Source organism: Fulvia fulva, chromosome 1 (assembly GCF_020509005.1).
Source record: "Fulvia fulva chromosome 1, complete sequence".
In the NCBI taxonomy this organism is placed as follows: domain Eukaryota; kingdom Fungi; phylum Ascomycota; class Dothideomycetes; order Mycosphaerellales; family Mycosphaerellaceae; genus Fulvia; species Fulvia fulva.
This window is the reverse complement of record NC_063012.1, coordinates 8,641,499-8,654,105: the sequence shown is the minus strand read 5'-3', so window position 1 is coordinate 8,654,105 and position 12,607 is coordinate 8,641,499. Positions and strand designations below refer to the sequence as shown.

The following is a 12,607-nucleotide window of genomic DNA, read 5'->3' as shown; positions in this document are numbered from 1 at the left end:
GAGCGCGGCTTCGCACGGGTTAGCCCTGTTGATGCGGGGACACGCACTCGCGAGGGTCGCGTATAAATATCTGGCCTTCCCCAGGCCTCTCTTGCTTTCTTCGTCTTTTGTTTTGTGTAGCAATCATACCATACCCTTTTGCATCTGCACTTCGCACCTGCATTCTCGCTTTCACCCTTGCATCTCACAGGCCAGGCTCTCGCCCTGACATCACAAAAGACCAACAAACCGTCAACCACTCGAGTCATCCTCATGGGTGACCACGCCACCGATAGAGGTGTCAACCTCGACAACCAAGACACTCCATTCCACTTCAGTGAGTGGACTGACATCCCCTTCTCGAACGCCGCTGCCTTCGGTGCCTGGGCAAACGCCAACCCCGACACCGCCTACGCTCTCATCAACCGCACCGTCTCCTCTTTCCGCGAGACCGCCCAGCAGGTCGAGCAAGCAAACAACCAAGCAACATACCTTCAAGGTATTGTGAACACCTTCCAGAACCTCGCCCCGCACGCCGACGACAACCGCCGCCAGCACTTCTCCAAGAAGGTCAACGACCCAGACGAGTTCGACGGCAACAAGAGCAAGTTTGAGGCATTTGAGACACAGCTCACCATCAAGCTGTTGGCTAATGCCGACCACTTTCCGCAAGAGAAGGACAAAGTCACGTACGTCTTCTCCCTCCTTCGGGGAGACGCCGCGGCTCAGGTACAACACTACATCGACAACGCCACGCAGACTATCGGCTGCCCGGACGTCCTCACCTTGATGCAGGACCTCCGTGCTGCCTTTGGTGATCCAGACCGTAGAGCCACCGCCCAGAACGCCATCCACAACCTCCTCCAGAAGAACAAGAGCTTCGCCGAGTACCTCGCGGCCTTCAACCGCGACATCGGGTTCACCGGCTACAACGAAGAGACCAAGAAGAGCACTCTCCGCCGTGGTTTGTCAGCAGAGCTTCTTCGAGCCCTCGAGGACAAGGACGTCGGTGCTATGAGCTTCCGTGAGCTCGTCGAGACCTGCCAGCGCCTCGACTCCAACATGAAACACACCGCCTCTCTCCTCGCTTCCCGTTCTCAAGGTCGTCAGCCTCGTGGTCCCGGAAGCCACTTCGCTGCTCCACTAGGCGCCGCCGCTCCTACGGCTCTCCCTCCCGTCTCTGTAGGTGACGCTATGGATCTCAGCGCTGGTGCCGCCGTCCCTCGAGTCCAGGGCCTCGTCAACGGTAAGCTCACTCCCGAAGAGAAGCTTCGCCGTCGCCAGGCCGGACTCTGCACCTACTGCGGCGGTCCAGGCCACATCGCAGCCAACTGTCCGCAGCTCGCTGCTCGTAACGCCCGCAACCCGGTTCGCGGCGCTGTCGGCGCTATCGAGCCTGCTCCTGCTGCTCCCGCTGAGCAGGAAAAAGCCTAGGTCTTCCTCATCGACGCGATGAAGACCAAGAACAACGTTTACCGAAAGTGAAGAGAGGAAAGAAGTTGAGGATCAATACAGCACAGCTAGACCTGTACGACGAGACGGGCAAGGACCACGCTTGCAAACCGTTCGTCACGAATGTAAATATCGGCTCAAAGAAACTCTCTTCTTCCAATCTCACTCTCATGGACACTGGCGCACTAGGCGAGTCTTTTATGGACTATAAACTCGCGACCTCTCTCAACCTCGAACCCCAGGAACTGAAGTACCCTCGCACCCTTGAACTCTTTGACGGCACGGAGACTACCACTGGTAAGATTACTCATGTTGTACACACGTCAATCACCCTCGGAGGCAAGCGTATGTCGATCACCAGCTTCCTTACGTCCCTACCGCATCAGAAGTTTATCCTCGGCCTCCCCTGGTTCAGACGACACCGACCTATCATCGACTGGACTTCCCTTACTGTCAGCTTCCCTCCAGAAGTTCCTCCGGCACCTCCGCCTTCTCCGCCGCCTCAGCGCGGTCCTGAGTATACCAAGATCTTCCAGGTGAACGCCGCTGCCTTCACCACTGCTGCTAAGCAGCCCAAAGCTCAAGTCTTCGCCGCCTCTCTCCGCGATATCGACATCGCCCTCGAGAAGCTCGACAAGAAGCGTACACCTACCGACCCTGCTACGAAGGTCCCTCCTTGGGCACACCACATCCTCCACGTATTCGATGCTAAAGCCGCAGACGAGCTGCCTCCTCATCGCCCTCACGACCACAAGATTGAGCTAGAAGAAGGTGCAGAGACACCGTTCGGACCGTTATATTCCATGTCCCGAGAAGAGCTTATCGTCCTCAAGAGATACCTCGAAGAGAACCTAAAGAAGGGGTTCATTCGAGCGAGCCGTTCCAGCGCTGGCAGTCCCGTCATGTTCGTCAAGAAGCCCGGCGGTGGTCTACGCTTCTGCGTAGACTACCGAGGCTTGAACGCTGTTACAAAGAAGAACCGCTACCCAATACCGTTGATTCAGGAGACGCTCGAGCGCCTCTCTAAGGCCAAGTACTTCACCAAGCTCGATGTCATCGCTGCGTTCAACAAGTTACGAATGGCAGAAGGACACGAGTATCTCACAGCCTTCCGTACTCGCTACGGGCTGTTCGAGTCGCTCGTTATGCCCTTCGGCGTTTGTAACGGGCCTAGTACCTTCCAGAACTTCATTAACGACATCCTTCAGGAGTTCCTCGATCAGTTCTGCACTGCCTACATCGACGACATCCTAGTCTATAGCGAGACCAAGGAGGAGCACCGCGAGCACGTCTGTAAGGTCCTTCAGAAGCTCGCAGACGCCGGCTTGCAGCTCGACATCGACAAGTGCGAGTTTGAGAAGACCGAAGTCAAGTTCCTTGGTTTGATCATTACCGCAGACGGCATCAAGATGGACCAAGAGAAGATCGACGCTATCGTCGAATGGGATGCTCCTACGAACGTCAAAGAGGTCCAGGGTTTCCTAGGCTTTGCCAACTTCTACCGCCGCTTCATCCACGCATTTTCGGGCGTGGTACGCCCTTTGACGAAGCTCACGCGCAAGGGTGAGAAGTTCGCCTGGACCGACGAATGCCAGGAGGCTTTTGACTTGCTCAAAGCGAAGTTTGTTGAGAACCCGCTTCTACGGCACTTCGATTTCGAACTGGAGACCCGTGTAGAGACCGACGCATCCGACGGCGTGGTGGGCGGTGTCCTGCTACAACGCCGCTCGCCTGAATCCCCCTGGTTACCTGTCGCCTTCCTCTCCAAGAAGATGACCGCCACGGAGTGTAACTACGAGATCTACGACAAGGAGCTTCTCGCCATCGTCAAAGCTTTCGAAGAGTGGCGCCCCGAGCTCGAAGGCTCTGCTATGCCCGTCCAAGTAAGCTCCGACCATAAGAACCTCGTCTACTTTATGAAGAGCAAGCTGCTCAATCGTCGCCAGGCCCGCTGGAGCGAGTTCCTCTCCCGGTTCAACTTCGTGATCTCGTACACGCCCGGCAAGGCCAACTCGATGGCCGACGCCCTTACCCGCCGCCCTGGTGACTCTCCAGTTGATCGAAGAGGGGGCCGGCAAATCGCAGGGCAACAAGTCATCAAAGAGCACAACCTCTCTTCCGAGCTTCGAGAGTACCTATCGAATGGCCAGCCTACGCTCGCCGCTTCCTTTGCTACTCTCGTGCTCGCTCCTGCCTACCTTGACGAGAGTGACGATGAATCCGAGCCTGAAGAATACGCCTCGGACGCTGAGGACTTGAACGACGATGAAGAGGGCTCAGTAACGACCGACGGCTCATCCGAATCAGACTTTGAGGGGTTTGATAATGAGGAGCAGCCCGAAGGCATCATGGCACGAGTACGAACAGCGTACGATGCCGACATAGACGCCCAAGAGTTAGTTCAGGCCCTTGAATCTGGCGCGAGGACATTCCCGGGCTTCTCGCTGTCCGAGTGCGAGCTCCAGGAAGGTGTCGTCTACTTCCGTAAGAAGCTTTACGTACCGCAGCCCGAAGGCTCTAATATCCGAGCTGAGATTCTTCAAATCATCCACGACTCCGCCTCTGGGGGTCACCCAGGCGTAGCCAAGACCCACAAGCTCCTCGCTAGGTATTACTGGTGGCCGCATTCCTGGAAGGACGTCCGCCGCTACGTGCTGAACTGCGCTGCTTGCCGAAGAGCCAAAGCTAACCGCCACCGTCCCCACGGTCTCTTGCACCCTCTCCCGGCTCCTGATCGTCCGTGGAAGCACATCACTATGGACTTTATCACCGATCTTCCTCACGGCAAGACCTTCAGCGGCGTGAAAGCAAAGGCCCTTCTAGTGATCGTGGACCGTCACTCCAAGGACCGGTACATGATCCCGTGCTGGAGCATGACCGCAAAGGAGACTGCTCGCTTGTTCTACGAATTCGTCTGGCGCTTTCAAGGCCTCCCGGATAGCATCACCTCTGACAGAGGCACCCAGTTCATCTCGCACTTCTGGAAGCGTCTGTGTGCTATCCTGGGCATCAAGCATAACCTCTCGACCAGTTTTCAGCCACAGACCGACGGCCAGACCGAAATTACGAACGCTATCCTCGAGCAGGTCCTTCGTTGCTTCGTCGACTACCACCAGAAGGATTGGCCTCAGCATATCCCTGCGGTGGAGTTCGCTACTCGTAACTGGGACTCGGAGACTACTGGCTACTCTCCCTTCTATACTACGAGAGGTTACCACCCTCGTACAGGCATGGAACCAGAAGAACCTCTCCCGCCTACCGAAGACGCAAACGAGCAAGCAGCAGACGAGTTCGCTACTATGCTCTCACAGATCCATGAAGAAGTTCACGACGAGATGGTGTACGCACAAGCAATCTACGAGGATCAAGCCAATCGTCGTCGCCAGCCAGCTCCCGACTACCAAGTAGGCGATATGGTCTACCTCAACTCCAAGAACATCAAGACAGACCGCCCCTCCAAGAAGCTGAACTGGAAGAACCTAGGTCCTTTTGAGATCACCGAGCGTATCAGTTCACACGCCTACCGTCTAGCTCTTCCTGCGAACATAAAGATCCACGACGTCTTCCATCCCGTACGCCTTCGGCCGTCGGCTGAGGACCCATTCCCGAACCAAAACCAAGACATGCCAGGTCCTCCCGATGAAGTAGAAGTCGACGAGCCTGTTAACCTACCTTCTGACGACTATGCCGTCCGCAAGATCCGGGGAATCCGCGTAGAGCCCAACGACGTTGAAGGACTACCGCCGATCAAGTATGAAGTCGAATGGCAAGGTTGCCCTGAGTGGGATACCTCATGGGAACCTATCCAACATATCATCTTCAATCGTCAAGCAATCGAAGAATACCACGCCCGCGCAGACGGCCCAGAAGTCAACATCGGCAGGCTCTTCGAATCTGAGCTTTTCGACGGGGCTTACCAATGGTGTATCGACCATGACATCAGGCCTAGGCCTGGTACTGAAGCTGAACATCCTCGATATGTGGAACTACTACGGCTTCGTAGGAACTCAGCTTTGTTCGGGGGGGCTACTGTCATGGTCTCCCCACAGAGTGTACAGAAGGTGGGGACAGAAGAGCCTCAGAGTGCTCAGAAGTCGTCAAGAAGTGACAGTCCAGCTTGGTGTGTGAGCGCCAAGAATCACATGCCCCGCAACATTCGCTACGGGACCCAGCCCTCCAAATTCACCCCTCTACCAAACCTTGACAGATTCACTTCGGCTCGTGACTGTGTGACTCACGGCACTCCCGCGAGCACCCGCGACTGCGCTGGACCCTGGAAGAAGCACGTGGAAGACTCGGAACGTAGGGCAGGTTGGAATAAGGTTTTGAGCAAAGCTGCTGAGCGCGGCTTCGCACGGGTTAGCCCTGTTGATGCGGGGACACGCACTCGCGAGGGTCGCGTATAAATATCTGGCCTTCCCCAGGCCTCTCTTGCTTTCTTCGTCTTTTGTTTTGTGTAGCAATCATACCATACCCTTTTGCATCTGCACTTCGCACCTGCATTCTCGCTTTCACCCTTGCATCTCACAGGCCAGGCTCTCGCCCTGACAGTAGGCGGCTACTTTAAGAAAGATGACCGTTAGTAGGTAAGTACCGGATATACGTTAATACGGTATAGAGGATAATATAGAGGATGACGCCGCGTTTATAGCGGCTATACTACGAGCTTAAGGGACTAAGCGCGATTTTGAAGGGCGGTTAGTATCACGGCCCTAGGCCTAGCGAATGTCTAGCTAGTACGTAGGTCACGTGACCGCGCGTACTAGCGTAGCACCTCGGCTTATATATAGCCTCGGCACACCTCGCGCTCCTCTTTCCTACGTACCTAGCTACTTTATATTAACACGATTATGAACCGTTATACGAATACCTTATACGCTAGTACTAATTCGCGGGCCCTTACGACTATACTAGCGATAACCTTCTATACTAGGTACTATACCGACTTACCTAAGTAGGAGGTCCGTAGTCCCTAGATATATAGGTCGATCGGCGGTATAGCGGTCTTATACTTAAGTATCCTTATTAGTATTAACTTATATACTCCGGTGACCTTCCTTAGGTATTAGTTTTAGATCTTCGCTAACGGCGCGACGAGTCCCTTTAATAGGTAGGCCCTCTTACCTAAGGACTATACTTAGCTACTATAGGTAAGGACTAGCCGTATAATAGCTATATATAGAAGTCGTAACTACCGAAAGTCCGCCCCCTATATAGACGTAGTAAGTCTCTAGTATAATACTATATTCTGTTTAGCTTTCCGTAATATTACCTATACGTACTTCCTCTACCGTAGCGCCGGGTCTACCTATAGTCCGAGGATCCTAAGCTAATTTACCGGGTTAGTCGTGTACCCCTATAACTAGTTAGAAGCTTATATATTATAGAACCGTAGCCGGCGCGTAAAGTGTATTAGATTGTACTTTTCTAGGGTATACCGAGCCCTATAACTCCTAGCCTAGTCCTCGTAGATCTTGTACTTCTCTTCTAGTAGCCTATAGTTCTCCTTAGTCGAGGAAGACCACGCTAGGATGTTTGTGTCGTCTACGAAGCCGCTCGTAGCGGTGTTCTAGAATTCTAGGGCTAGGAGTAGCGTCGCTATAAAGAAGAGGAACAGAATAGGTACTAGCGTTAAGCCTTACGGGATTCTAGTATAGACTACTTAAAATAGGCTTTTATACTAACCGACTAGGATCGACGTACTATAGTTTTAGAGGTAGGACCGTACGAAGTTAACGAGCTACTTAGGGAGTCCTTTCGACCTTAGGATATAGAGTAGCCGCGGGTATAATACGTAGTCGAGGACTCCTAATATATCTAGACTAAGTAAGGATACTACCTTGCCCCTATTCCTATACTAGATAGCCTTTATCTAAGAGGTAATAAGTTCTATCGCGAATAGCGTCGATCGCTATAGGCGCGTACCTATCTAGGTGTCCGGGAGTAGGGAGTACTCCTCTACCGCCTCGGAGAGTCTCGTTATAACTAGCTTCTTAAGCGCCTTCCTAAGAGTATTAAGGAGCGTAATTAGGCGGTATAACTTTACCTACGTATAGTCTTCCTTTTACGGCTTACGTAGTACTACTATTGTCGATTGTTTAAATACTATTAGGTAGTATCCGGTCTATAGGTAGGCGTTAAAGATCGCTACGACTACTAGGGCTAGTTAATCTCTATACTTCTTTAGTAGCTTATTTAGGATCCTATTCGGCCCTAGGGCTTTCTTCGCCGGTAACTTCCTAAGTATAGCGGTAACATCTCCCTCGGACACATCCTATTAGACCGCGATACTAGGGGCTAGGGGAGTAGAGCTATTTATATCGCTTAGATTAGCCTCTACTAGGGGCGGGAAGAACTTACTAGCTAGTAGACGCGCCTTAGCCTCGGGGTCGCTAACCGGGCTACTAGGCGATTATAGCGCTAGGATAGAGAAGGAGGGGCCCTATATAGGGTCTTACTAGGCCCATTTCGCTAGCTTCTATATCCTCGCTAGCTTTTCGGCGATTTCTTCTACTATAGCTCTCTAGCCGACTACGTTCTCTCTCTATATTATAGCTTTCTTCTATTAGTATACCTCCCTATATACGTTCTAGGCCTCCTCGCTATAGCTACTTGTCTATACCCGGCGGGCTCTCCTTACTTCTCTTACTCCCGTAGTATACTTCGGCGTCTAGTATACTTTAGACTATATCGTTAGTTAGGTAAGCGGAACGTAAAGTAAGGTCACTTTTCTTATTTCGTCTATTAACCCTTAGACTACCTCGTCTATCTCGACTTTACTATTATATTGCTACTACGCGATCTAGACTAGCCTCTTGGAGTTATCGAGGTACGCCTAGATATTAGTCTAGTAGACCTTTCCCTAGTTTAGCTTAGAGGTTCTCGCTAGTATACGTTATATCTATATCGTAATAGAGGTCCTAACTAGTATATAGTCTCACGACGCCTCGAGTCCACGTTCGATCCTATAGTAGGTTACTATATAGTAGTAGCTATCTAAGATCTAGGAGAGGTCGATTGTGCCTTAGGTTCCCCCTCTCTTCTAGGTGCCTAGGTCCTTTAGGGTGTTAAGGGTAATTACGTTATTCGCTATTAAGTCGATTACTTCGTCGGCTATAGGGTACGGCTATATAAGGCTTTCCTAGGAAGGGTAGTATATATTAAAGTCTCCTACTACGATATAGTACCCTTATCTCTTAAGCGTACTGTCTAGGTGTCTATAGACCCTAAGGTCGCGGCTAGACCTCGAGGCTAGCGGTTATATTTATATATATATTATATATCTAAGTACTACCTACGTAGAGGGAGGTAATATCGCCCCCGCCTTCTTCGTCTACGTAGTATACTACCTCCTCGGCGGATTCTAGTATATTCTTACTAATATAGAAGTACGTACGGGGTCTACCGTTACTTCGTAGGTATATCGTATAGCCTAGTAACTTATAGGTCGTTAGTCTCTTATAGTACGGGTCAATCTATAGCTCCTAGATTACTAGGACGTAGTAGACGTACGGGTCCGCCTCGTATAGGAAATAGTTCTAGACTATATCCTTACTATAGTTAACGTTATACTAGATAATACTAAGTATATCGAGGCTAGTTATCGTTATCGACAATCATTTCCTCTATAATGTCCTATATCCTACTACCTAGCGCGTCCTAGTCTACGCCTATCGGTTATATACTAAAGGGGAGCCGGGCCTAGTTAGATTCCCTCGCCGTAGCTAGTAGAGTACGTAGCCTCCCGTACGCCCTAGATTACGTATCCTTTATATTATTCTTAGCCCTAGGGCGCTTCTACCCGACCGCCGCTAGCTAGTTCCGGTATAGACTAGCCTTACGGTCGCCGTAGAATCTTAGGGCGACGGTTCTACTTATAATCACCTTGTTTTTCGCTAGTTTCTATATAGGCATTCCGCGCTATACGATAGGTAGTACCCCGGATAGTTCGCGTACCGACTCGTAGCCTATTACGGTTCACCTCGTAAGGCTATACTTAGTGTTACGTGACCTAGTACGCTAGCGCGCCCGGACCCTAGACCCTAATCTCGACGTTTACTTTATTATAGCTTCGCGACTTTCTTATCTTCTCTTCTTCGTAGAACTTATTCGATTCTAAGGTATTAATACGTTTACGCCCTGTCTTACGCCTTGTCCGTATTATAGCCAATATATAGTCCCTAGATATATAGTCTCCTATATAGTTCGAATAGGCCTACTTATTTATATACGTATAGGTTTAGTGTCTATACTATTAGTATTTGAAGTATTAGAGGACACGAAAGGATAAGGAGTGCTTTTCTACTATCTTAAGGCTATATTACTAGATTAGGCCTTGTTCTATTACTAGATCCGCTACTTTCGCGTCTTATAGCTATACGATTAGCGCCGAGGCCTTCTTACCTTCTAGCTATTTCCTATAGAGCCAAGTCGCCTTCTAGATTAGAGAGTTAAGAGTGACCGGGTTGTCCTCTTAGAGAGTACGTAGGTGACCTTAGTTAGTTAGGTCGAACTCCTTAGGTATATTATAGACTAGGATCGTAAATTACTTCGTTAAGACCTTCGCTAATACCGTAACCTTAGATACCTACTATAGCTATGCCTCTAGGTGCCTCCTAGTAGTAGTAGAGCTAGTATAGATCTATAGAGTACCGCTAGACTATTAGTTCACTACGACCACCCCTAGTTAATTAATTTATTAGGCGAGCTCCTTGTTCGATAGCTTCGTAACTTTAGCCTAGTCTTCCTTTACTATAATACGGATCGTAACTATATCGTACGTTAGGCGGGGGCCTAGTATCGATGCCGCGACCGATACCTAGCTATAGGGGTGTTAATTCCGGGTGGCCTTATTAATCGCCTAAGACGTCGTCCTCATTTCTTGTTGCCCTTGGTAATACGATAGTACTAGCGCCGTACGTAGCTAAGTGATCATTACCTATAGAGACCGGTATAGGAGCTGATCGTTAGGACTATACTTTTTACGTCCTCTATAAGTTGCTGCCAATTGTCTTGGGGGAGCTTCGCCTATAGAGCCGTAGGCGCCGGTGGTGCCGTAGCCTGGGCTGCCATTGCCTAGGCGTTGCCTAATGTAGCTAGGCACCTCCGCGGCTTTTGGAGCTGAAGAAACAGGGTGAAGAGAACTTCAAGCTGTCCAAATTGAATGAGGTAGAACTCCCTCAATTCTAGGGGCAGTAGCCTGCTTTGTAGATCGTTGGAATGGCCTTGATAAGGGCTTTCAAATGTCATCTCATCAATATAGGGCTGAGCTTCCTCCCTGGTCGCAATGTCTGTGAAGAACTCTTCGTACGGCGTGTTGTGGATTGCCATATTTGTGGACTCATTAATGTGAAAGCTTGATTTTGCAGGCCCTACGAAATCTTTCGTATCTACAACGAATCCTTTTGGAAAGTGGTGGGCTGCGAAGAAGAGTAGATTCTGCAGGCGACCTTGTCCAGATCTTGACTCGAGAGTACCCGCCTGGACCAGACGATTGACTGCCTCGGTGCCTGGAAGGCCGGCGTAGCTATGAAGGAGAAGAGCAACATCCTGGCCCGTATCCAACTCCTCTCGTACTGCGAAAACAATTCGATTCACCTCGTCGTCCCACGTCGGTCGTGGTCCTTGCGTGTCAACGGTAGCCAGTACAACGCATCGTGTCTTGTAGCGACGTTCTTCCAATGCCTCCATGAACGATCGAACGTGAATATCTTTGTGCCAAGCTCCAGGGACAATCACCACTGTTGGCATATAACTGCTCGTGGCCATTGTGATCAGGTCGAGTGGGGAGCTCCAGCTGGTGGTACTGCCTTTCCGATTCCAAGACAGGGGACGGTGAGAATGTATTGGGTCGCGATCCTAAGTCTTGCGCTCCGGGTTAGGCGACTGTGGAAAACACATGCTTTCTTGTGAGAAACGCCAGACATTCGTAGTTCTTACGGCTGAGCAGGATCATAAGGATTCTGCCCTCACATCATTAGACTTTTCGCGTAATGACAATAGCACTCGAGCTCAACTCAATGCCATATGCAGTCGACTCCATTACTTCACATGCCGCCGCTGCATGGCAGGTCGAATGTTGGAGGTGATATGTCGGGTTCGACATTGTGATCAGAAGAAGAAAGCGTGAGCAGGGCGGCTTGCCGCTTGCGGCTTGAGATCTGAGATGTGAGACATGTGGGGCTTCTTGCAAGGATCATGGTTCTTGCAATCTGCCGGATTCGGTACCTGCCTTAGTGCTCGTCCTTGGTTCTCCAGTCGTCCTCTTCCAAGCAAGATTTGAGACACCGAAGGACGTCACATGCCATTTGAGCACCCCTCGACACCGTGCGAATCTCAAGCGAACCCAAAGCAACATGTCTGGCAACGAGGTGAAGAAGGTCACCGTCAACGGCACCGCAGCCGCCTACAATCCAACCACACAGGATACCATCATGATGGCCTTGCTGCAGAACGGCGGCGTGGCGCGCATACAACGCACCTTTCAGGAGCGCCTTGACGAGACTGGATGGACGCAGGCTCTGCGCACATACGTGGAGAATATGTTCAGGAGCGGCGAGGTCACCACGTATGACCAGGCTCTGAAGAAGGTCAGCGATCGCATATCGCTGCAGGGCGCTGAGGACGATACCAAGAGCAACGGCGTCAATGGAGTAGGGGGTGCCTCAGATCTGACCATACCACGAGAGGCAGCGAATGATGCCGCCGAGAGTGTGAAGAAGGAGCTGGCGCAAGTGGTGAAGATCGAGAAGTGAAGAACGACTTCGTCTCTTGGAGTATTGGATACTGAACGGGCTGGAGCAACAGGCATGCAACTCAAGGGTTACCGGCCATCTAAAGTCACACAGCCGTACCAGCAGGCAGTAAGTCTTGACCTTTGGGTAGACAAAGCCTGTAAGGTCCAGGCAGGAGCTACAAACACTTCTCGGCCTGTCTACAACGCGTCCCAAAACATGTCAGCAAGCTTGAGACGGAAGCGAAGAGAACATCCTCCTGAGAGCACGATTCGCTGGAAGAGCAAGGAATCAATAGCTGTCAAGACTGCTGTGTTATTGCCGGCGCCTTGAGCAAGGCTGCTGGAGGCACGATCGCATCACATCGGGGGCCCTTGCAGAGGCGAGGAAGGTGCTAATTGGGCCACTGATCAGCAAGCAGTGAGCGTGTTCAGAACAAGGAG

At 51.1% G+C, this 12,607-nt stretch overlaps 2 protein-coding genes across 2 annotated transcripts; one reads left to right on the top strand and one right to left on the bottom strand.

Moving 5' to 3' along the window:
- Positions 1-10,506: 10,506 nt before the first annotated feature.
- On the bottom strand, positions 10,507-11,199 carry CLAFUR5_01730 (uncharacterized protein; the record flags this gene model as incomplete). Its single annotated transcript, XM_047900878.1, has 1 exon — positions 10,507-11,199. The coding sequence occupies one exon, from the start codon at positions 11,197-11,199 to the stop codon at positions 10,507-10,509; it is 693 nt and encodes a 230-aa protein (XP_047756465.1).
- A 587-nt stretch (positions 11,200-11,786) lies between these two features.
- On the top strand, positions 11,787-12,185 carry CLAFUR5_01729 (uncharacterized protein; the record flags this gene model as incomplete). Its single annotated transcript, XM_047900877.1, has 1 exon — positions 11,787-12,185. One exon carries the CDS (start codon positions 11,787-11,789, stop codon positions 12,183-12,185), a length of 399 nt encoding a protein of 132 aa, XP_047755347.1.
- Positions 12,186-12,607: the final 422 nt, after the last annotated feature.